General features: G+C 38.8%; 1 protein-coding gene across 3 annotated transcripts in view; it reads right to left on the bottom strand.

Moving 5' to 3' along the window:
* The window catches only part of TANC2 (tetratricopeptide repeat, ankyrin repeat and coiled-coil containing 2), a gene marked incomplete at both ends in the record, with an annotated part of 263,116 nt that overhangs the window by 75,101 nt on the left and 161,056 nt on the right, over window positions 1–26,959 (bottom strand). For all 3 annotated transcript variants that reach the window (XM_084238894.1, XM_084238895.1, XM_084238896.1), the window contains 2 exons: window positions 35–168; window positions 3,809–4,090. In XM_084238894.1, coding sequence (XP_084095020.1) covers window positions 35–168; window positions 3,809–4,090 — 416 coding nt within the window. The remainder of the gene's footprint in view (window positions 1–34; window positions 169–3,808; window positions 4,091–26,959) is intronic.

The following is a 26,959-nucleotide window of genomic DNA, read 5'->3' as shown; positions in this document are numbered from 1 at the left end:
GTAGCCAGCCTGCCACCTGGGAACCTTCTTGTACCTGCGAGGCCAGTCTCCTCATGGCCTCCTCCTGCCGCCGGCGCATTTCTGGAGTCCCTGGGCAGCTCCCACTGGCGATGGATGCGTGGGCAGATGGTGGCTGTGTGAGTGGCAGCTCTCTGTTGGCATCCACATCTGGATAAAAGGAGATGTTTGCATCAGATCAAACTCCGAACTAAAGGAAGACTTCTTTCCATTAGCTCTATGATCTTGCAACCTACTCCTTGCAATATAACTACTGAACATATTACACTCATGCAAATACATCAGTAATGAAAGACCATATATTGTTGATTCTAATTTTATAAAATGCCTAGAATAGGGAAACCCATAGAGGCAAAGTAAATTAGTGGTTCCCCAGGGGTGGGTGGTAGGAAATTAGGGGGAGAATGGAGATTGACTACTAATGGCTATGGGATTTCTTTTAGGGGAATAAAAATATTCTCATGGTAGATTATGGTGATCGCTGCACAACTGTGTGAATATACTAGAAACACCAACGTGAATGATTTTAATGGGTGAATTATAATGGCATGTGAATTATAGCTTCATAAAACTATTCTTTAAAAAATTCCAATTGTTCATGTTATTTAAAAAATGTATTACCTACTACTAGAAATTACAGGCTATATTTATGAATATGGATCATATTTCAAAAGTGGGTATCAAGTAAATAGATGGTTATTTGATGGTCAATGACTATTATAGATGGGAAGGAGGAGAAGGTAGTCTCATTTTGCTCCCTACTGGTAGGCCTGGGTTGAGATTTCTCCCAAGCGGGTACTCTTGTTGCAGAGTAGAGCCCTGAATGAGTAACTGCAGGCAGGTGTAGGGGGTGCTAATGAAAAAGCCTAAAGAAATGTGCATGTTGAGGAAAAGTTCAGTGACTTTGAATCGTGTGTGCGGTTCACTGTCTCTCTCTACCCCATTCTCTTTTACCTGGTTTTTGATTTTGTGGGTGATTATTGTGCAAATACCCTGGCTTGTAGCTAGCTATTCCTTTTTGGAGATGCCTTCTTTTTTATCTGAGTGTCTTTCCTTTCTGCCTAGCATTCAAACAGCAGAAATAAAAGCTAATAGGTGGGCAGCAAGGCTGCGTGAGGTGGCAAGGCAGACTTCTGTAAGGAGCAGCGTAGGGAGGGGAGGGGTTCCTGACTTAACAGCTGTTTGGGGGCTTGGCAGTTGCTGGCAAATATCAAATCCAAATAATAACTACATTGAGACTCTTAGAGATAGAAAAATATAGTCTTGTCTTGGATGGTGCTTCCCTCACCACTGTGCTGAGTACACTTGCAAGTTAACGTAATAATGCCTGAATTACACAACAGGTCTATTTTCACAAAACGTTTTCTGTGCTTTGTGTGTATGTGTTGGGAGGTGGGTGATGATGGTGGTGGTGGAGCAGGATGGGGGAGTCAGGTTTGGGAAGGGGTGTAGGCGGAAAGCGGGATGACAGGCTACTGCCTGCCTTGACAGCTCTTCTGTACCTTCCCAGGGAAATGACAGGCAGGGGGCGGGCTGGGGGCTGAGTGTCTGTGGGGGAAGGACAGAGTCAGGCGGTGCAGAGCTGCGGCTGAGCTGCTCCCATCCCCCACAGCAGTGCTGCTCAGCCTGGAAGACGCAGGGGCAGGAGAAAGAGCTTCCATGTCGGGAGGTACAGAGAAGCAAGTTGGGAGCTCCAATGATCTGCTTATTTTAGTTGTTACCACAACTACGTCAGTGGTATTGCTGATTGAGGGTTAGGAAAGCCAGTGGGATTGCAAGCAAACTTATTTAAGCTTAATGTAAACTAAACCCTGTGAAAAATTAGGCTAATTCTCACTATACAGATATGGGTCTAATTCACTAATGAAAAAAATTCCGCTGCCACCAGTAACACGTCTAACAAGTGTGCAGAGAGGAACAAATTTAGGCTGAAAAATGGCATGCCCACATCAGTCACTTACTCTTAACCCCTCTGAAGGACGAGGAGTAGTCTGGTTGAGTTGGCAGAGGTAGAAGGTAGTTTGGACATCTGCAGGTTACAACCCAAATTATTTTATAACAAGGCGCCTGCTGGTTCTGAGCACTGGTGATAAACACATCCCCACAGACTACTTCCTCTGACAGCTTTCCAAGTTTTGAAAGTGAACAACTGGATCAAATCTACAGTCTCAACATATGGGAGACTTTATCTCATGAATGGGGGTGTCCTGGTATTTTTAGAGTTTCTCTAGAGATAAAAGGTGGTGTAACTTAATGAACCACCTTTAAAGAACCTTTGCTTTGCGGCTGTTTCCTATTAACTACTGCTCTCCCAGACAAGATGGTGGGAGAAGGAGGCCTTTGGCACCTTTGCTTTCTGATAAAGCTGCTTTTCTTACCCTTTGGATTTATCCTCTGTCATACCCAATTCTACCATCCTCTTATCTGCAACAGTGACAGACAGAGAAGTCAGAGAGACGACCAGCTCTCTGGTTTTCTTCTTGACACACTCAAATCTTTTACCTCTTGGATTACCCAGACAGAAGTAGTTTGGTGTGATATTTAAGCACTCAAAGGACAAGAATGGAATAGGTGTGGAAAATTACTTTCAACCATGTTCTTAGAAATAGAGAATTTTAGTACAGGAAGAAAATCTTAAAGGCCACCTAGTCCCACCTTCTCTTTTTACAGGTGAAAAAACCTGAGGTTTAAAGAATTAATGAAAAATTCTCAAGGTTACAAAATACAGTTAATTTGAGTGTTGGGGCTCAAGTTCTGGGCTCCGGCTCCCCTGACGCTGAGCTCTCTGCCTCAGAAATCGAGCCCGTCCTGAGGAAGGGGAGTCTTCCGTGACCATTCTTAGCATGCCCTGATAAACAGCACTCTTTACCCAACTAGTTTCCTTTCTACACACTAGTTTTTCTGGTCCACGTTAGATATGCGTAAGTTTACCAAAGGCAATCCGCCTACTTGATGACATGAGACAGTTCATTATTTCCAGGACAGTGTTCTGTGAGCTGCTGCTGGGTGTCAGGCACTGTGCTGGACTCTCTAAGTAGGATGAGCTCAAACAAGTCACCCCTAGTGGCTGCTATGTGAACATCTGGGGTGAACCACAAACTGGCTATGAAACCTGGGAGGCTTCCTTAAGCCTGAGTTGCAGAACTCTGAACTGTGAAATGAAGTGAACAGGGACAACTTCACTGAGTAGAGAAGGTGATTGGATGAATTAGTATTTGTAAAGTGGGCACAGTTAGGACTACAAGAGCATTTTAAAAATAAATAAACAAGATCCTGGTGGGGAACACTGAGTTGCACCCGGCCTGCAATGACGGAAGCATGAATTTATATGAGGTCTCAGCATCTTTTCATAAGGAAGCAGGAGAAACCCTTCAAGGACACATGAAGTCCAAGCCCACGTGATGCAATACTGACATCAACTGCAGGGAAATGCAGGCTACAAACATACCGTGCTGGCCTGTAACCAGAAGCCACGGCACAGGCTGTGCTAAAGCTGACAGTGAGGGACGCAAAGGGCCCACAGAGGTGACTGCTGTAGTCACACAGGAAGTACTGGTCACACAGCGAGGTGGGAAGAGGCATAAATTTATTCTGAGAGGAAGGTTTTTTCCAGTCAGATTCGGGTGACTGTTGGAAATGTGGGTTAAGTGTGAACAGAGCACAGCCTTCGTCCCCTCAACTCTGAAAGCTGGGTCCTCGCGAGCAAGCCAGTTTGTGCACATCGGGAAATGGAAGAAAACGAGACCTAGTGCACATGTCAGGACATGTGAGGTGATGGAGTGAGACGTACGTTTAGGGGAGGCATGAGGACTGTCGGAGGCGATCTGACGCATCCGTGTGCCGTGGCAGCTGAGGGCGACCAGCCTGGAGATGATGGCGGTTTTGCCGAACCCGATGTTCCCCACGATCACTACGCCCTGGTTCACGCTGGCGTTTGAGCTTTGAAGTTGAGCATCTATTTCGTGGAAAACCCAGTCACGGCCAACGAACACGGACTCTGTGGTGATGCTGGGCACTTCGAAGAGCAGAGGCTTCAGGGAGATATCTGGAGGCCTGTAAGGTGCAAAGCGAACTGGAAGAACAATCAGAGAACATGGAACTTAGGTCAAAACATCAGCATGGAGAGAAAGCCAGCAAGCAAATTCTGGATTTGGTTCCACACAGATAAGCAGTGGCAGGTGAGCTAGGGCCACCTGCTAGGCCAACGGGCATGGCATAGACACCTCTGAAACAGTCGTGATTTACAGAATAGTCAGAAAGTCAGGGCGATGTTCAAAATTACTGAATAATAGGGACAACTCAAGTATCAGCAACTGGGATGGCTGCAAAGCAGAAAAGGTCCTTAAGCTCCTGCTCTGCCTGGGGTAGCAATTCAACTGCCACCTATGGGGAGATGTAATGGGAGCTCCCGGGCGAGGTCAGGCTGTGGCGGAGCATCCAGATGGCTTATAGTGTTGGCTTCCTACCAACCAGTAGGGATGTGTTTCAATATTTAACAATCAATATGGCTACATATGGGTTGAAAAAGAGTCCTATAGAAAGCAATGTAAAGAGGACTTATCTGCTCCTTTAAAAATAACAATGAAAGCAATATTCCTTTGAGTTTGAATATTCTTAACCTAGCAGGTAGATCATTAGGGAAAGCAGGCTCTAAAGCTGATGGTATGAAAGGTCGTCAACATGTTAAACAGTCAAGGAAGCAGCAACCAAATTTTCACCTAATGTCTTGGCACCTGTCCTGCCAATCAAAGGGAATCTGGCTTACTGACATGTCTTCGATGGCCCTATTGCTTTTTTCAGGTGGGACATGCTAAGGGTCAAGCTTGAGCTGTATATTGACAGTTCTCTGAAAATGCAAAAGATATGTAACTTGGTTTTGAACACTGACCTAGTTATGTATCACTGGTGAAAATAAGTCCTGCCTGATCACTCTTAACTGGGTTAAATGTTCGACTGATGGTTCTGAGTGTACCTCTACAATGAATATATTTGTGTGGAACCAAGTTTTTCCTTTCTGTGTCTTTAATATTAACGTAGTGCTTGGACACATAGTAGGTACTCAATAAATGCTTATTGAAAGAATTAACATTAAGGAATTACACTCTAATCCCATTTTATATTTTGGAAAATAAAGGCCAGGGTGGGAAGGCGATGAGGGCAGGAGAAATGAGATATATTTATATTGCTTATATTATTCTAGAACGAACTAAAACCAGTTGTACTGGCAGCCTGTGGAGAACACACACACACAAGCATGCACACATGTACACACTCTCATTTAAACTCTCTGAAAGGCATCAGAATAGTAAACAAACATTTATAATCATTAAAATAATGAATAATATAGGGCCAAGCTCTAATAATAGAAACAAATAATTTCCTGTATGTTTTAAAATGTTCCAAATTTACTAAAAAGGGGGGGAGGGATAGTTGGAGATACAATTACAAGGTTATAATTCATTTATAATTTCCTGATTCACATCTCTTTACTCAAACACTTTTTTTAATTTAAAATTTATTTTTATATTGCCCATACAATTACAACCCCCTTATTTTGACCCCAATCCCTCCTTTCCCTGCCCCCCACCCCCATAGAGTGTCTCTGGTTCATAGTTGTTTGTTGATTTTGATATTTTCTTTCTTATAGTTATTCTTTTTCCTGGTCCCTTATTTAAGTTTTCTAGATTCCTGCTATGAGTGAGACCATCCGGTATTTTTCTTTTTCTTTCTGGCTTATTTCGCTGAGCATGATCCCTTCCAGCTCCATCCATGTTGCTGAAAATTGCATATGTTTATCTTTTTTGAATGCTGAGTAATATTCCATGGTATATATGTACCACATCTTCTTGATCCAGTCATCTATTTTTGGGCATTTGGGTTGTTTCCAAAGCTTAGCTATTGTAAATAGTGCTGCTATAAACATAGGGGTGCAGGTGCTCTTTGGAATTGATGTCAAACACTTTTCTTTTAAAAAGTTCTCATTATCAAAAGCTAACAGATTCAATTTTACTTTTTTATAACATTATTTTATTGAGCTTACCATAAAATTCACTTACCATAAAATTCACCATTTTCAAGTACATGGTTCAGTGCTTTTTAGTATATTCACAAAGTATATTCACAAAGTTTTAGTATATTCACAAAGTTAGGCAAGCATCACTAATTAATTCCTTTTTATCATCCCCCAAAGAAACCCAGTACCCATTAGCTGGCCCTTCCTTCCAGGCCCTGGCAACCAGAGATTTTCTGTCTTTGTAAATTTGACTATTTTAGACATTTCACATCAAATCAATCAAACAACGTGTAGCTGCTTGCTCCCACACATGTGATTTATTGAATCAATATCTTGTTGGTCATTTAGACTATTTGGGATTTCTGCTATTACAATCATCATTGCAAACAATGAAGCTACCCTTACTAAAAACCAGGCACTGTTTCTAAGCATATTAACCTGCCTAATAGGAGTCCTGTGACATAAATGTTATTTCCATTTTACAGATGAGGAAACTGAGGCACAAAGAGATAACATTATTTGCCTAAGGTCTGCCTGAGCCTGCATCCTATTACCTGGCTTGAGTTTCTCTCAAGGGAAGCAGCATAGTAATAAATATCATGGATCTTCACCCTGGCAAAATGCTTTATCAAAATGCAATGAAATGATGTGCACTTTCTGTGTCACGGGGTTGTGCTTTGGACACATCTTGCCAAGCTGCTCCCCAGAAAGGTTATATACTTATATGACATGCACCAAACTCGCCACCAAACTAGCCATCACTGGGCAACATGCTTCTGAATCTTTGCTAATCTAGTGAGAATGGCATCCCACTGTTTTTAATATATATTTTCTTGACTAGGGAAGATGTTTAAGTAAAACAAAATATGCACGTTGGCTATTTGCAATCTTTTGTGAATTGCCTGTTAATGAATTATCTTCTGATCACATTTCAGCTGGGATATCTCTATCTTAATGATTTATCTGAAATTTTTTATATTAAGGATAATAGTAATCCTTTGCTTATCATATTTTCTGCAAATAATTTATCCAGTTCTTTGCCTTTATATTTTCTTCCTTTTATTTTTTTAACTTGTAAAAGTTTAAAAACTTCATGTGATAAAGTTTGCCATTTTATTTTTATGGTTTTTGCCTTTAGTATTGTTCCTTGAAAAGACTGTCTCAATGTGAGAGATAAAAATATTAAAATTTTTCCAAGAGCTTTTATTTTGGAGTCTGCTATAGAAAGAGTATGCTTCTAACTTTATTTTCTTTTTCAAGTTATCAAATTTCCCACTGATAATCTGAATTGTCATTTATTTGAAACACTTTATCTTATTTATACTGAGCCTGGTTTTGAGTTATCTAGTTTGTCCTCCTTATCTCCTACCCTACCCTATTTCTGTGCCAGTGTCACTGTTTTCAGTTGTTGTCATAAGACGTGATTACAAGTCTCCCATCATTATATATTTTTTTCAATAGCTTTTGAAAAATATGGCTTCAAAAAATTTTCAGAATGAACTTGAAATTTACCATAATAAACCTTGTCCATTTCATTTACTCAGTTCTGATGTCCAATCAAAAATACTGTTTAAAAGCTTCATTAGAAAGTGTGGATTTCATGAAATAACTATAATATGTCTTTATAAACTAGAGGTAGATAATCCTCACACTTAGCCAATACACATTTGGAAGTAATGATTATTATATATCTCCCAGGTAATTTACACAGTAATATAGAAAATAAACATTAGAAATGTTTGTCTTTGAAACAGCTAAAGAAATTAAAGTAGATTATACTATTATAGAAAACAGGATTTCTTGGTATATCATAATATTCAAAACTATCTTTTGGGAAAATTAGTTTACTCTATTACTGACAACAATGTAAATTTGTACAACTTTCAGGAAAGGAAATAGTAGTATTTATCAATGCCACTTCAAAATCCTGTTACTGAAAAGTTACTATTGCAAACCAAAGCTGTACAGCCAATATTAAAGATTTTGCAAAATCATGGGAAAGCAAAAATACTTATGACAAAATTTAATGAAACTGAATACAAAAGAAATGTTAAGGTTATAAGTTAAAATATATGCATAAGGCAGGTAACATATAAAAAGTGGTAAAGAGATGACATAATCAAGTTTTACTTACAATTATTTGAAAGAATTTTTTAATATAATTTAACTATAATAAAGAAACTGAAAAGTTAATTGGTTGTTATTTTACCCAAAGACAAGAGAAGCAAATATCTTTTAAGATCACTGATTTGCCTATCAGGAATAATCACTTCCAAATTCAACAATTAACTATAATACTTCAGTTAGCTGAAGTTGATATAATCTGTTTATTTTTCTCCCATAATAACTGTGGATACATTTTTTAAAATTAAAAAGGTATATTTAGTTTAAAATTTAATTTTTAAGCTATATTCAAGGATAATTTGAAAATGTATGGAAAATATTTAAAATAGGCTACTTCTGCTAAGGACAATTTGAATGCCAGGTTGAGTAGTGGGCTTGTATACTTCCTTCGGTGACCTATTAAGGCGGATCTAACGTTAGTGCAGTTTCACTGGGGGAAGAAGAGTCAGACTGGAGGCATCTGGGAGGTGACAAAGGCCTGAGCCAGGATGACATACATGAGGAATGGAGAGAGAAGAGGGAGGCACCAAAAACGGTCAAAGATTAGACATGGTGAAATACGGAAGGGGAGAAGTAAAAGATTTTTCCAAAGCTTCAAGTCTGAAAGAATAAGGAACTGAGGAGCATTAAAACTTTAATATGTCAATAAAGGATTAATTACTGAATGGCAATGTTGGGGGGATAGGGTGTCCTGAATAAACTCCACAAAGAGGTTTTATGGACCCCACACCCACCCAGACCAAAGAGACCCAAGATACCAAGGACTACAAATCCCATAATGTCATTACCACCGAAGGGAGGATTGCTGGGAACTGAGGGTGGAGTGAAGCAGCCAAGTTTGGTGTATAACCAGACACGTGGGTCTTGTGGGTGCTGGGCGTTGAGTCTCATTATAAGTCCCTTTCAAGCGTGCGGGTGAGAACCCACAGCCTGGCAACCCATTTCACATCGGGGTTGCCTTGTAACAGAAATAGCTTTCTTACCTTCTTTCTGTGGGGTATTCCCCCAAATATAAATTAGGCACAAAGTCTCAACATCTTGTGGAAAAGGATTAAATCTTTGGATACATCAAATTTACATTTTAACCGAGGAAACAAAATAGTCCAGTGGGTAAATTCTATAGAAAATCAAAGAAGCATACCCGTATTCTTCTGTGACCATGGAAACCATTTAATTTTCTCCTGATCAGGAAGGGGACAGTCTGATACTGATTCAAAGTCTCAACTCTGAGCCTGAATTCCATCAAAACTGGGCGGAAACACTGTCTGTTCCCTAGCTTGTGTAGGCCACTGAGATAAGGAATGTGTTTAGGATTGCAGTAGGAAAGTCTTAGACAAAGTCCCAGACAAGTTAGCTGATAATTATTTTTCCATTACATGAAGGACAAAGAAACATGCGTGAGTTTCTCTAGACACTTGCTCACACAGAAACGGTAGTTGGCTAGGGAAGGAGCTCAAAGATAAGCACTGACAAGGAAACAGCCTGATTCTCTCTCCCCTGTTGGTAGCCCTGGTTTAGAGTGGCTGGCTCTAAACCTGCTGGCTCTGGGCCTGTCTGGTGACCATATCACTCCCCTCCATGAAATCCTCCCATAGAGCCCAACTATATTTAGAAACACCCTGTCCATGGCCCTCAAGGCTCTGGATGACCAGGCCCCTGCCTACCAATCTCACATCTGGTCCCCCTCACTCTATAGACCAGCTATTCTGGACTTTCAGTTTCTTTCCCACCTGCTGTTTTGACTGTTTGTGTTGTTCGTTCCTTGGCTGCTGACATGCCAGCTTCCTTCTTATTCTTTAGGCTTCAGCTTAAATGTCATTTTCTCAGAGATGCTTCCCCTAGAATATTTTGAAGTCATTTCTTCTATCACACATTATTCTTTTTCAGCAGCAATGCTTCTCCCAGAGAATTTATAAAAAGCAGTAATTACTTTACTTTCTTATCACATATCACAATCTGATGCAATTTCCTCTCTTTTCCTCTTCATTCCTGTCTCCTCACCTAGCGTGGAAGCTCTAGGAAGCCAGGCCCCACGACTGCGTGCCCAGCACCCATCTGGGGTAGATGGCAAAGCCCAACAAACACTGGCTGAGTGAAGGAAGCCTGAAGAAGGGAAGCAGAGAGTTTTTTTAAAAAGAACTCTGAAGTATTAGGAGTGAGTGGGGGAAAGTAAAGGAAGTGTTTTGTCATTATATCAGAGCCCACATATATCTCAAGATTATAATTAAAATCAAAGTTCCTGCTATGTCTTCACCAAGAATTTAACTTGTCCTAGCAGTCCAAAGTCTTAGGAATTTTTTTCTTTGAAAGACTTATCAGTCACCTCTGTTCACTGCCAGCTAGTCTTGCCGAGCTCAGGTTTTCTCTAAAGCTATTCCTCTCTCTGCTTCCCTAACTTCATTTCTTGCCTCAGCCACTCCACTTTACATATCTTCCCAAAGCAATTCTTTACAATGATTGTATCGTGTGGTTCCTTTCCTTCCAAAAATCTCTAATGACCCAGTTGTCTGCCATATTAAATCTAAGCTCCTTGCCAGATTCTGAAGGTTCTCTTTATAAAACATAACTCAACCTCTCCCCCCTATTCCTCATGGCTCACCTTGGAGAGTGATCTGAGGGAGACCAGGCGGTCAGGGAGCACCTTGATACTCTGCTCTGTTCTAGTCCCTAGGCCTTCAGGCAGGCTGTCCTTACCTGAACAACCCTTTCTTCTATTAAAACCCTGTCCACCAGGGCCTCCCTGGTGGCGCAGTGGTTGAGCTCTGGGTTGCGAAGCTGCCCACAGCCTCTGCAGCGCCGGTTCGATACCCGCGCAGACCTCTCCTGCCGCCCGCTGCTCCCCTCAGCAGTGTGCTTCGGTCCTTCTGCCTGCTCTGCTCCCCGCTCTGGCTCTGGTGAATTCTCTCACCCTCCCGCACTTCTGACGTACCCAGTGCTTGTATAATAAAAATAGATAAATAAATCTTTAAAAACAAACAAACAAGGGCCTCCCCGGTGGCGCAGCGGTTGAGCGCTGGGTTGCGAAGCTGCCTGCGACCTCTGAGGCGCTGGTTCGATCCCCGGCTGCTCCCCGGCCACCGCAGGAGGGTCCCACATGGCGCGCAGACCTCTCCTGCCGCCCGCTGCTCCCCTCAGCAGTGTACTTCGGTCCTTCTGCCTGCTCTGCTCCCCGCTCTGGCTCTGGTGAATTCTCTCACCCTCCCGCGCTTCTGACTGTACCCAGTGCATGTATAAACGAAACAAACAAACAAACAAAACAAAAATAAATAAAAAGCATGCCTCTATTAAAAAAAAAAGAATAAATACCATATAACTAATTTAAAAACAAACAAACAAACAAACAAACAAAAACCCCCTGTCCATATGATCCAGGTTAATTTACTTTCATCTTCTTTACAATATCTTTCCTAATTAATCTAATACTCATTCACTTTTTTTTTTGTCCCCAAACTCAGTTTACACTATGTAATTTTGGGCTTAGTTATATGCTTATTTATACTGTTTATTACATTGTAAACCTTACTTTTTTAACCAGATCACAAGCTCAATGAAAGGAAAGATAATGTCCAGCACATTTTAAAGCAGACTAGGGGCAAAAGAAAGGAGGGAAAGAATATTACGGAATACCTTCTATGTTTTTTGCATGGTGTACATTTTTATATACATTCTTTATAAACTTTTTTTTATTGAGGTAAAATTAAAGCATAAAACGAGCCACAGAGTGAACATAAAATGAACCATTACAAAGTGTAGGATTCAGTGGCATTTGGTACATTTATAACACAACCACCTCGATTTAGTTCCAAATCATTTCACTGCTCCAAAACAAAGTTCTACATGTACATCTCTTCATGTACCTATTTGGGTATTTCACATTCAATATGTGACATTTTGGATCTGGTCACGGTCATGAGGATTTATCCCTATGCTTTTTTCTAAGAATCTTATACTTCAGCTCTTATATTTAAGTTAGGCTGTTGATTTACTTTGAGTTAATTTCTGAATGTGTGAGCTAGGGGTCATTTCACTTCTTTGCATATCTAGAATCTAATTGTCCCAGCACCATCTGTTTAAAGACTACATGTTTCACATTGACTTGACTTGTCAGTCTTGCTGAAAAGCAAAGAGCCAAAGATGTATGGGTTTATTTCTAGCTTCTTGTTTTATACTGGCCTACATATGTGTTCTTAGGCCAGTTTCATACTGTTTTGATTATTGTAGCTTTGTAATTAAGATTTGAAATCAGGTATGTACAGTCTGGGGTCCACATGCCATATTCTAGTATTGTTAATTTGAAAAATAGCTAAGTGGGAAAAAGACATACTGTGGCAACATTTTGAATTGTATACAAATGCCAAGTTGTCATGTTATGGCACATGGAATAATGTATGTCAATAAAAAAAAGATTTGAAATCAGAAGTGTGAGTCCTCCAATTTTTATTCTTCTTTGTCAAGATTCTTTTGGCTATTCAGAGTCCTTTGCAATTCTACATGAATTTGGTAATTGACTTTTTCATTTCTGCCAAACATTTTAAAAGGATTTTATACTTAGGTAGGTTAGGTTGATTTAATTTGAGTTAATTTTTTATAATTTTTTATAAGGGTTGTGCTGAATCTATAGAATGCTTTGAGCAGTACTGGTATCTTAACAATACTAAGCTTAAATACAGATGTTGTGTAGAAACAATTGATTCCATCCAACCACCCTACCTCACCATCCCTCACGTCACCCCCTTGACACGTCCTCCCACCCATTTATTCATGACTCTGCTACCTGCTGGGATCTATGGGGAACTCCTCTAATGGACGTTTGATTTCAGCTACTACACTTTACAGTTCCAAAATTTCTTTTGGTTCCTTCTTATAGTTTATAGCTCTTTATTTATATAATCTGTTTTTATTTTATTTTATCCTTTAGTTTTTGGCCTGGTTTCCATTAGTCCTCTGTACATATTTTAGGCAGCTGATTAAAAGTCTCTGTCTAGTAAGGTCAATGTCTTTGTTTCCTTGGTTTCTATCAATCTATTTATTTCAATAGGTTGTACTTTCCTGCTTCTTTGTAGGCCTTATATTTTTTGTTGGAAATCAGATTTTCCCTGTTCTCTGGGGCTTGCTGTTTTTGCTTTACAAGGGCTTCAACTGTCCTTTTGTTCAGTGACTTTTCTAAACTATTTTTGCAAACTCTTATTACTTGTTGTGTGTGGTCACTGAAGTCCCTGTTCTATTATCTCAGCAGTCTGTGATTTGACAGATTTCATTAAATGCTGAAATTTAGCAGCTTCTATCACCACTAAGCACCCTCCTGGCTGCTTTATAAGTTTGTAATAGATTTCAAAGTTCTGAAAAAGTTAATTCTTTCCTACTTGCCAGCTCGAATACTGTCTCACAGTAGGGTCTTATTCTTGGAGTTCCTGAACTCAGGGGGTTTCTGGGTAGCTAAGTCCCCTCAGGAGAGGAACAGACACTGAGACAGATGCACTGAATTCTGGCTGAGCTGTGACAGGATTCCCAGGAGGAGGCCTGTGCCTCAGCATGGTTAAAAGAAAAGGGGCTGCAAACCTAGCCTGATTTGTTTAGGGTTTGGGCTCTTCTGGCCAGAGGAGCAACTGTGGCTCCTTATAAAATTCTTACAGAAATTTTTACAGATGAGTCTAATTGGCCTAGAGAGACCTAAGGTCCCCAAGCTGGTTTCACAATCAAAAACTTGTTCTGACAAAACCTAGAATCAAAGTCAGGTTTTTTTCTTATATATTACGTTACAGCTGTTTTACAGGATGTCATTAGTAAATATTCAATGACATGAGTTACCTCACTGATGACCAGAACGGATTAGGTTTAGCTGACTGGCTAGGTAGCCTCCTCCTTCTTCACTTCTCCTTGTGCTTTCCTTGGGGAACTGCATGCTGGGCCAGAGACACTCTTTCTGAAGCAAGAAGTGCTACCAAGGTATTCATGTCTTCAGGTCAGAGATCCTTTTATATTTTGTATCAAAAGAGGCTTTCATGAATATGACCAAGGACAATTTACAATACGGAATAAGTACAGACTCAAATTAAATGCTTAAGTTTTTGAGAAAAAAAATCTATTAAGATAACTTGTTCTTATGTTGACGTAATCTCTCATCATATTTTGTTCTACTGAGAAAGCTTTGACATTTAAAAAAGTTATTTAAAAATTTTTCTAAAAATGTAATCAATTCACAAAAGCCTCAAGGGAAGAACAGACAAAATTAGCTTAGTGCCATATGGTAAAACAACTGTAGACACCAAGAACAGCCTAGAAATTTTTGTACCTTTGAACTTAAGGCTTTTGTGAGATCAATATGATAAAAGAAAGCCACACTTACTATGCACTAACAATAAAATTAAGGCATATGGACAAGAAAGCACTTTGGTCTGCGTTGTGGGATACAGAGGTAATAAATGCTCTCTGTGGAACTCATATTCCTAAATAAATGTTTCTTTGTTTGGGGTATCAGCTGGCTTCTAAGAGATTTTCTAAGGTAGAAAATAATCCAGTGAGAAATTACCACTGTAGCAATAGCTATGGGAAAAAGATGCACCATTAGTAACAGATGTGGCTTCCATAACCCTGGCACCCAAGAGGTGGCAGTGCCAGGGCAGCAAGAGAGAGCAAGAAGACCATCTCATCCATTCCAACCAAGTATCTATAATTTATTTCAAAATTCGTAAAAAATGGTGGCTGAATGATAGAATGATAGATAAATGTGATAAAAATTCTTAATGATACAAGCAAGGCAGTGAATATGTGAGAGTTTACTGAGAATTATTTGAATATATCTGAAAATTTTCCTAGTAACATGTTGAAAGAAAAAAAAAAACACAAAAAGGAAAGCATTCCAACAGGGCATGCAAACAGGACACACTTTTTGGAAAGCAGTTTTTTTAAAAGGGTTTCATAACCACTCCACACTCAGATCAATGAGGCCATCTCCCCAAAGTAAATGAAGCTTGCAGCCAACGAATGAATTCTCTTTAGGAAAGAGTCTCTGTGAGACCATCGACAAGTGTAATTATACATCTAGGCTTATAGAGAAAATGGACCTTTCTTTAACTAAGGCAAAGGTAAACATTTAAAAAACAAACAAAAGTACATTAAGGCTAACAGATCCCCTTGCCCAAATGCAAATATAAACAGCTGCAGTAAGGGGAAGTGGGGAAGGGAGGTGGGGCAAAAGAGCTCTAACTGGATTTAGAGTAAAGCATATTTACTCATGGAACACAACTATGAATCACTGGAAAAGCAGTCAGTCTCAGGACAGGCAGAAGAAAGGGTGTGTGCAACCTGCCAACGTCTGGTGCAAACAAGAGCAGAGTTGTATTTCCCCACATTCTTGCACAATGACTATAAAGTCTGGCCTGGAAGCATCTCTGTGCCTCTGAACAAGAGACAATTTCAGGTTTGTCCCTGAGGGTCATGCCTTGCATGCTACTCTCTACATGAAGCAGAGGAAAAACACACGTGCATCAGATGGAACCTGATATCACATGAGCACCAAACATAAGTCAAAAAACATATTCACTTTTTTCTTAAGAAATACTGATTGAGCCAAGGCAGGGATGCATTTGTCTACTGAGCTTTTCCATTTATAAGAGTCCAATCTCTTTAGGGTCTGTGGTTTATTCTTTGTGTTCTGGAATATGACTAAAACAGGGAGTTGTTCCTATCCCAGGAAACAAGTTTTGAAAAATGTGAAATAATTTGAAGCCGGTCCTACAAGACAATTTTAAAGGTAAGTCTGAGAAATGGTCATTCCAGATAACGCTTTTAAAAAAATATGATTGAAATGGAATCACTTTTTGGGCCGGCAGGGGAACACATAGCAGAGTGAGGAAAAAATGTGGACTCCAACCAAAATGTCTCAGTTTGCATTCTGTTACTAACTGTGTGGCCTTAGGAGAATGACTTTTGTTCTTAATTTCTTAGCTTCATTGTCTTTAAAATACAGATAAGAATGAGAATGTGAGGTTAAATGAGTTAATACATGCAATGTGATTAAGGCTGTGTCTGGTAGTTAACTGTGTTAGTTGCTATCATTACCCATATTATCAAACCAAAAAACATATCCAGTGTAGCCAGTCACTTCCTCCCACACACACTTATTTCTACAAACTGAACAGATAGGATCCTCAGCACATGTTGACACTCTCTGAGTCTTCTTTCACTGAGGCGCCTTCTGATTTATCTTAACTTCCATTGCAGTAACTCCTTGTAGCCTGGCTTCCTCCCCTATTACTTGCTGAAATTGTTTTGGTTAGAGTCACTAAAGATTTTCTGCTAAGTTCAGTGATTTATTTTGGTTTTTATGCTTAATCATTCCTCAGTATTTAACACTTTTAATGAACTCCCCCTTTTGAAATGCATTCCCTTCTTGGCTTTAATATAACAATTCTTTTTTCAGGCTTTCTTTTTGTCTCCTCCTTCTGTCTTTAATGATTCCTTCTCTTCTGCCCATCCCTAAAGTACTGCCAGGCCTAGGGTCTCTACTTTGTGTTTTTCTTCATGATCTCAAATAGATAGATTAACGGCTTTTTACAACCATCTAAGTAGGGTGATAACTTATTTTTCTATTCCAGATTTTAATCCTAAACTCCTGTACAGCATTTCCAACAACTTGCAAGAGTAATCTGTTTGAATTTCCAATAAATCTTAACTTAAAATGTTTAAAAGTAAAGCTATTATCTTATTTATCTGAACTTATTTTTTCTCCTCTATTTGCTATCTCAGTTAATGAAATATGACCCTCTACCTGATCTTCCAAAAGAGAAATTTAGGACTCACCATGATTTTTTTTTCATCTTTAATCTTTATATTTAATTTGTCACAGACCCTATCAATTGTTCTTGAGGCACCATCTCTCAGTCCTTTTTTCTTTTTCCATTTCACTACTACCTGTAGGAATAAAGCCTTGAAGGAGTTGCTGGATCACTCTAAGTCTCAGTTTGAGCATCTGTAAAATGAGGATAATAAGAGCATCTACCTCATAAGGTTGAATGAGAAAATGTATTTTAGTTCTTATTTCAGAGCCTAGTTAATCTTCAGTGAATGATCACCATACGCTAGGTTCTCAAAATCTTTTGCTTTTACTCTGTATTTGAATAGATTTTTAATGAATAACCTTGTATCCCACACAGCCATCAAATATATGAACAGCACATTCAATAAAGTTTAATAAATGAGTTCATGAATGAAGACAATGAATTTGAATTTTCTACTCACAACTACAGGGAAAGTGCACAGACTTGGCTTTGGATGAACAGGAAGGCTAGAGGAAAACAGTTATAGGGTACAAACTCAGGTCTTTGAAAATCACTGCTGTGCACTATGAAACATTTCAGGGACACAGTTCTGGTTAAAGGCTACTGTCATAAACAAGAGGACCATTAAATACAAAACAGTCAGGATAGAAAAAATGTTATTTTTCAAGCTCTGTGCATATCACAGGCAAGGTCTGGATGCCAGCCAAGGCACTGCAATCAGAGAAGAATATTCTTGCAGGGAGCTAGGGAAAGAGAAAATGTGCTTGACAGTTAGGGTCCAGAGAGGACACACTCTATTTTTTCAAATGCGTACTTTTCCTTTCTTTTAGAAATGTTACTGAGAAGGTTGTTTCTATACACATCCATTTAGTAACTAAGATCTTGCTAATGATACCTGTTGATACCAATTTATATTATCGTACAAATAATGGCCACATTAATTCATCATTATTATAGGTACAGTATGTATTTTGGTTTAGGAAAATCCAATTCTAACCACCAAGCCAGTCATTTTCTAATAAGAGATGGCTTTAGGCTGCAGAGTACTTCATCTAAAATTTTCTTTTAAAGTATATAAGGGCCTCCCCGGTGGCGCAGCAGTTGAGCGCTGGGTTGCGAAGCCTCTGCGGCCTCTGCGGTGCCGGTTCGATCCCCGGCTGCTCCCCAGCCACCGCAGGAGGGTCCCACATGGCGCGCAGACCTCTCCTGCCGCCCGCTGCTCCCCTCAGCAGTGTACTTCGGTCCTTCTGCCTGTTCTGCTCCCCGCTCTGGCTCTGGTGAATTCTCTCACCCTCCCGCGCTTCTGACTGTACCCAGTGCATGTATAAACAAACAAACAAATAAAAATAAATAAATAAAAATTCATGCCTCTTTAAAAAAAAAATAAAGTATATGACAAAATATTTGACATGCATTTCCAATTTTGGCCAACAAGGAGCAACAAGGACTAGACACACCCTACCACCTACAGCAACCTCAAACAAAGCTTTAGACAAAATAAATGAAACAATGGTTTTCAAGACACTAGACACAGGCAATAAAAAAAATATTGCCTGAGAGATGGAAAACAAATGAGGCAAACCCTACACCTACTTAACTGCCTTGAGAAAATGTTCACATCATGATGTATAGAGATCCCAGACAGATTCTGGCAGAATCCCTTTGAGGAGATGGAGCTGAGAATCCAGGCAATCAAGGCAATGATTATTCAAAGGACAGGGTCCTGGGAAGGAGATAACTATACAGAAATAAGTCTGGCGTTCTGTGGATAGCAACCCTTGAGAAATCAGCAGAGGACTGATTGGCACATGTACATGAAGAAAAGTACCCAAGACTGGGAAAGACCTACCCAAGAGGATGAGAGAAAAGAGTGCCTGCTGTTTATTTTGGGCCTGGATAGTGACTGCTCCTAACAATCACAATGGAAAACCTCACAATTTATAGGGGTTTAGAAAGGTCTTGCCTCAGTAGTATAGGATAATAAGACTAATAAATGTTTTTCTGATCCTACTCAACAAGTCTTAAAGGCAAGACCCTGAAATCATATTGTTTCCAAACAACAAAATCATAGCAGAGAAAAGAGTCAGAGAATATTTATAAGAATACAAAAAATATCCAACAACCAATATATCCAAACAAAGATTAAAAGGCACAGAAAGAAGCAGGAAAATATGAACCTAAATTAGGAGAAAAATTAATCAATTCAAACTGACCCAGAATTGACAAAAATGTTAGAATTAGCAGAGAAAGATATTAAAACAGATATTATAATTATATCCCAGATGTTCAAAAGACAGGAAACATGGAAGATATAAAAGACCCACATAAACTTCTGGAGGAAAAAATTACATCAGGAATGAAAAACATTCTACATGGGATTAATGAGATTTGCCATTATAGGAGAAAAGATGAGTAACCTTGAAAATACAGAAATAAAAACTAACCAAAGTTAAACATTCAGAGAGAAAAAAAAAAAGAAATATCGAAAGTAAAAAAAAGAGCATCAGTGAACTGTGGAATACCTGCAAGTGGCCCAACAGGTGTGGCTGCAATTCCTAAAAGTTGGGAAAAGAAAATATATTTAAAGAAATAATGGCTAAAACAGTTCCAAATTTGATGAATCCATAAACTCATGGATACAAGAAGCCCAAAGAGCCTCAAGCAAAAGAAATGTGAAGAGTGACACCAAGGCACATCATAATCAAATTGCTCAAAGCCAGTGATAGACTATCTTAAAAGTGGCAGGAGAATAAAAAGTACTCAGGAACAAAGATAAGGTTGACAGCATGTTTCTTGCTGAAACATTCAAGAAGGCAGTGAATCTGCAGCTTTAAATTAGAGAAAGAAAAAGACCTGTCAATCTAAAATTCCATACCCAGGGAAAGTATCTTTCAAAAAACAATGATGAAATATTTTTTCAGACATATAAAAAGCTAAAAATTTTAAATCACCAGAGACACACAATACAAGAAAGTTTAAAGGAAGTCTTTCAACCAGAAGAATTCAAGTGGAAAAGGCTCCTTTTTTTAAAAAAAAAAATTATTTATGCATACAAGAGCTGGGGTATAGGTCAGAGATGCAGGGGATGAGAGGATCCATCAGAGACAGAGTGGGGAACAGAATAGGCAGACTGACTGAAATACACTGCTGAGGGGAGCAGGGAGCAGAGGGTGAGACAGGAGAGGTCTGCTGCACCATTTGGGTTGCTCCCTGGCCAGTTGGGGATCGAACTCGTGCTGCAGAGGCTGCGGATTGCTTCATAGTGCGGTGCTTAACCCCTTGTGCCATCAGAGAGGCCCAGAAAAGGCTCTTATACAATTTATTGTGCTAAATCTCAACTGGCATACAAGTGATCTGGTCTTGACTAGATTAATAAACTCACTAAGCACTAATTAATAAACTCACTAAGCATATACATTATAGTGCCATCTCTCAAGAACTTTGGTTCTTGTCCATCACATGTTCTATTTCACTGTCCATTAAAAAAAAAAGCTTTAGCTTTCCTTAAATATTAGCAGAGTTCATTTAAAAGATAATAACAAATCATAACTTGTCTTTTTCAAAACTGCTCTTTAATTTTGCTAGTTTCTATTCCCTTATATTAACTAGACAAGGATGACAACCATGGTAATGATAAGAGCAATGATGTTATGGGAGTTGCATTTTAGAAAGACTAATCTGGCAGCCAGGCATTAGCTTGATTAGAGTATGGAAGGACCAGAAGAGACAAGCTAATTAGCTGTATTGAGAATGGAAACATGGGATGAACTTGAGAAACTCTTTAAAAAGAAAGACCCTCAGGGCCTGGTAACTGACTGGATATAGGAGATAATGAAGATGGTGACTCCAGAATTTAAAGCCTGAGTGAGAGGAAAATTGGGGTGCTATTAATGGAAGTAAGGAAGTAGAAGCTGGTTTGGGTTAATGAATCATGGTGGTGCAGTCCCTGTGGAAAAGCCAATCATCTGTCAAATAGTGTTTATACACAACTCTATTCCACATTCCTAACATCCCAGATATAGTATTTGTACTGTTACAGTGCTTGCTGCTTTTCATGTATTATCTATGACATAGTGAAATGTGAAGGCCCTAGAGTGTGAAAGGCAGCCTGGCACTGCAAGCAGCAGACATGTGACCTTCAGCAAGTCATCTAACCTCTCCAAGTCCCAGTTTCCCTACTACTGTACTTACATCAAAGAGTTGTGAGGATTAAGTAAAAACATGTTTAAAGCTCTTAGTATTATACCCCTAAAGACTAAGAACTCCAATAAATACAAGCTATCATTTTCATATCTGCTTCAAAGGGTCCCATTTGTCTTGGTGTTTTAAGAATTCCATTGTATTCTATTGATGTGGGAATAAGAGAATGGAGAGGCTTACTTTACTCCGAAAAATAATATTGTGAATCTTTAAATACTTGCATGTTAAAGTCAACTTTCTGACACTAGTTTTATAGGAAAACTTTTTTTTTTGTGTGGGACCCTTGCCAGTGGCCAAGGATCAAACTGGCACTGCAGAGGCTGCAGGCAGCCTCGCAACCCAGCGCTCAACCACTGCGCCACCAGGGGAGGCCCTATAGAAAACATTTGTTGAGAAAAATCTGAAGTCACTGCTGAGTGGAATTTTCAGGGAGGAAACAAAGATTTCCAGAAAATAGTAAAAGAAACAGGGAAAGTCTGACTTTTCCAAAGATTGCGACTTCTGACATGCTTCCTCACATTTAATACCTCAAAATGTAGGGAAAACATAAAGGCAGTAAAGCTTTAACAATGTGAAACATTTGATAAAATAATTGTAAAACGATGTCAATAATTTAGTGCTATCAGATTGTTGGCCTTGATGGTGAGACACAGGTTTATTTTTACTGGAGCATTAAAACTGGCCAATTACTTGAAATTCAAGACTAAACATTTAGCGGTGAAGCAGCTAAGGCCCTACAAAGAAAATTCTCTGGTTCTGTAATTTTATTATTATTGGGGGAAGTTATGCCATAAAAGTCGTTTATACACAGCATGATTGCAAAGCTTAAGAATCAAAAACTGCTTTGCAATGTGTTACCAAAAGTTAACTTATTTGTGTTCTGCTCCCCGCTCTGGCTCTGGTGAATTCTCTCACCCTCCCGCTCTTCTGACTGTGCCCAGTGCATGTATAAACAAAGAAACAAACAAATAAATAAAAAAAAAATGCCTCTATAAAAAAAAGTTAACTTATTTGTATTCTGTTTACTTTAGCCACTTCTGCAGAAAAAAAAAATTAACTGGGAACCTGATTTTTAAAATATAATTAAGATCAAAGCATCAAAATGGCTTAATGACAATTTTTTTTTTGTGTGTTTGCTAAAGGCACTGAAACTACTTTCAGTGATTTATTCTCGAAGAAATAGTATTATGGTTGGAATTTCTTTCCTGTTATTCTGCAGCTTTTCTTTAATAAAAATTTTTGCATAGAAGTACTGGAGTATAGGCCAGAGGTGTTGGGGGTGGTGGTGAGAGGACTCACCAGAGATGAGAGTGGTGAGCAGAACAGGCGGATGTACTGAAATACACTGCTGAGGGGAGCAGCGGGTAAGACAGGAGAGTCTGCTGTGCTATGTGGATCAACTCCATAGCCGGATCTAACTCAGGCTGTAGAGGTGATAGTGCTGAGACTTAACCCCTAGGCACCTGGGAGGCCCTCCACCAATTTTCTTTAGAGAGTTCCTGAACACCAGGGGTCAACATGTGCCAGGGAGAAGACAGTGTGGTTTACAAACTCCTCAAAAGTTACTTCTTGCTTTTGCAGCTTCTTGGAGGAACTCTGTTGTAGCTATTACTTGGGTTTTCAAACTTTCAGACAGAATTTACCAAATAAGGTTGGCTTATATAAAAACCTGATTTAAGTACCTATCAGGAACAGCATTAACAAGCAGTAATCTGCTTAAAAAAAAAAAATCATAGGCAGACTACTCCAAAGAGCATAAACTAGTGTCCAGCAGACATTCAAAGACATCCACTTTGAGAACTGCATTTTTAATGTGAGGGCACGTTGCAAAAGTGCTGGCTGGGGGGATGACAGGATCAACCCTATACAATTAGAGCTTACAATCTACCCATTGAATATTATATCTAGGCAGATAAGCAAACTTTATCTCTGGATTTTGAATTTATCTAAAAATAAAGAAATTTAATCCTGTAAAAATAAAATAATGAACAATGAGATAGAGGAGACAGATGGAAATAGTCCCTGGTAGAGTCAGCCAGGCAATGATGGAGATGACTCAGCAACCTCAGGGACCTGTGACTCAGCCGATAATACAAGAGTATTAGCTTCATGACATGCATCTTAGTCATCCTCATAAAGGATTCATTGTTTTGGAAAAGGGGCTCATAAACGGTGTGAAGCACTGATTTTATTTGATAAAAATTCAATTCTTTGCTCTGACAAAGCCAAGTTATCTGTGCCAGGGTCCATTTCACATAAATTCTGCCAATGAGTCAGACTATCATTTGCACATATGCCCTCCAACCTAGTATCTATTAAAGCTGCTATTAACTAAACCCAATGCCTGTGAATGGTCATTTAAGTAATGGGATTTAGTGAAAGTCCTAAGGAAACCAATATATATTGAGAAATGAAGTTTTAATTAGGAATGTGTAATCTCTTCAAGTAGAACAATGTCTTGATTTAACATCAGGCAGGTTAGAGTCTTATCGTTAATAATTTGTTGTTAATTTACCCCAAGTAGCTACTAGCTGAAGTCATTACACTGTGATTTGCTTTGTGTGTTTTACTCCCACCCCGGTTCCCTATATATGTTTCGTCATAAGATTTATTATCTTTATCCACCCTTTCCCCCCCTCTTTTACTAGACAGCAAATTTAGTTTCTGTCATTCTCTGTGGAATAAAAGATTCCTTATCTCAATGAGATATTTCAGGTGGATAACTTCTAGCATAACTTCACATTAATGTCACAGTAATTGAGTTTTAAAAATGGACTCCAAAATAATTCTTAAAACTTGAGTTAAAAACTTTAATAAGGTTTCAGGTTAATAACCATCAAGGATATTGGGCTTGGGGACTAGAAAAGGCTCTCGTGGTAGGTCAGTCAGCTATATGCTCCACATTAGGAACCGATCTGTGTAACTTTATCACGTCAGCTCAAGCTCTTGAATGGCTGACTCCAGGGACTACCAACTTGTGGCAGTGGATCCTGACAGTGCACTTAGGTGACCTTTGACCCATTACTGGACTGGGTCTCTGGAAACATCAGTTTTGGTATAACAGTTGTTCAAAACAGCTGTCTTGTGAAGTGGGGGGGAAAAAGACTTTTGACCAATGAGGCAAAAGTTACTGCTACTACCACTTGATGAGCTTAATGCTAGCTCAGCTATCAGCCCAGCAACTTCTGCATCAGCAGTCAAAAAGACTACCCTCATGGTCTAACAACTGCAGTTACTACAAAGCAGCTAATACTGAATCCTACTTAGAGTAAGATGAACTCTGCCTATACTCTTAACCCATGCTCACTAACAACTTCTAATCAGTTCTCAAGCTATACTTTTCTGCATCTCTGTAAACAGAAAGTAGGGCCTTTAAAGACATCAATCTTATCTTCAATTACAATGGTATCTTTCAAAGCAGTGGTTCTTAAAAGTGTGACCTGACCCCCATTTCTGGGGGTTCTCAAGACACTTTCAGGGAGTCCTCAAAGTCAAAATTATTTTCTAGATGACTCGATCAAGAAGATGTGGTACATATACACCATGGAATATTACTCAGCATTCAAAAAAGATAAACACATGCAATTTGCAGCAACATGGATGGCGCTGGAAGGGATCATGTCAGCGAAATAAGCCAGAAAGAAAAAGAAAAATACCGGATGGTCTCACTCATAGCAGGAATCTAGAAAACTTAAATAAGGGACCAGGAAAATGAATAACTATAAGAAAGTGAAAATCAAAATCAACAAACAACTATGAACCAGAGACACTCTATGGGTGGTGGGGTGCGGGGAGGGGAGGGATTGGGGTCAAAATAAGGGGATTGCAATTGTATGGGGAATATAAAAATAAAATTTATTTTAAAAAAAAGAAAATATATAAGATGAACAAGTTTCCTTATTAAAGTCCATTAGTTAAGAAAAAAAAAAGTCAAAACTATTTTCATAATACTAAGAAATTACTTGTCTTTTTCTGCTGTCATTCTCTCACAAATACACAGTGGAATTTTCTAGATCTTACATGAAGTGAACACATATTAGGGTCTAGTATTCAAAAAAAAATGTAGAGCTATTTCAAGTTTCTCAGTTTTAATTTTTAATATTATAAATATCAAGAGATATAGTTCAGAGAAACACAAGATTTTTAAGGTCATTAATTAATTTTTAGGTGTATAAAGCAGTCCCAAGACTAAGATGTTTTAAACTACTACTCTAAAGAGAACAATGAAAGCCCGTCTGTATGGGCCCCCCACAAATGCTTGCTACCCCAAGTGCTCTTTAGACATATATTTAATGGATGTTAGATCAGATGACCTCTATGTGGAATGAGTCAGCAAACTTAGTTGCCACAGGACACACTTAGTGGCATCACCATTAACTACCTTGTCTAAAGATCTGGGGTCACTGAAAACCAACTATTATTAAAAACTATTTCATAGAATTTGTTTGAGTAATAGTTACAACATAGATAAGCCTCTACTGTAGGAAGTTATATATTAACACATACTAAGGAAAGTTTTCACCTTATTACATGGGTAAAGTTGTTTTGCTTCAAGTAAACCAGAAGGTAAAAAATACACAAAACTGACATGTGACTGCAATTTGTATGCTCCTTTAAATAAAATTAGAAAACATGAAGTGATGCGTTTTTTAAAGTTATGCCAGGAACACAGTGTGGTTCTGTTTCTACAGAAAGTGTAATGTTTGGATGTAATAATCACAAATTATATGGTCTCGCCAGGCAGGTCTACAGAAACATAAGGAGAGTCTGTCTCTCCAGGTTTGCTTCCCATTCGTGTTAATATATGTTAAGTCACGTCACAAACCACAGTGTCTTTTGTAAACAGTAATCTAGGTAACACGTTAGTTATTTTTTGAGGGGAGATTATTTCCGAGGGCCTCAAAATTCTAAATTAAAGTATGCTAATTCAAACACCAAAATACTGCTCTGTGGACGAAGGCACTCATCTGGATGGCATGCACTGACATTTTAGACTGCTAAAAGAAAAGCTCTGGAATGTTAAGACAACGTCGAGGAACTGAAACACTAACACAGCGCCTTTATTAGCGGGCAAACTCTACCTTCAAGTATTAACATAAACAGCCAGTTGAGATACAATCTGTATGGCATCTGAAGTTATTTTTGTTAGGATTGCATTTTTCAGACAGACAGCTTTCTAAAGATTCAGGTGAGCTTTAGAAAAATCTTTGGATGTAGTTTGGTTTTAGTGAATGTGCAGACTGAAGCTCAAGGCAATGGAAAAGATTTTTGTGGTATTCTATATAAAACCCATGAGTGAAACGTCAAGTTCACAGGAATGCATTTGTCAAAGATCTTAGTAAAACGTTAAATACCGAAAACAGATACCTGTAATGCAGTGACAGACCTCAACATGAAGGGTTCTCAGAAATATAAAACTCAAGTCTTCAATTAATTTTGCTTCCTATGTAGTATAAAATGTACCACTCAATGACTAGTAAGAAATAAAATCAGTAAGTCAATTTTTTCCAGTAATGAGATGCAAGGCAGATTTTTCAACTAACTGCAGATCTAGATAGATTAATATTTGGATCCAATCTTCATGATTTGTCTGTCCATTCTGGTCTTGGCACAAATCATTTATTTGGTCTTCATTAAATGTATTCAGGCTTTGGATAACCAATCTACCAGCACTAAAGTAGTCCTTGACATAATTCCACTTTCTGGGCTGGAAATACACAAGTTGCTTATATTAGGTGACTAATATATGGCTAACTGAAAAAATGGCAAGCAGGATGGATAGAAGGATTGGAAACTAAAACTATGACTGAAACCATCAACACAG

Source organism: Talpa europaea, assembly GCF_964194135.1.
Source record: "Talpa europaea genome assembly, chromosome: 7".
In the NCBI taxonomy this organism is placed as follows: Eukaryota; Metazoa; Chordata; class Mammalia; order Eulipotyphla; family Talpidae; genus Talpa; species Talpa europaea.
Note: the sequence above shows the minus strand (reverse complement) of the source record. Positions and strands in the feature narration are given on the sequence as shown.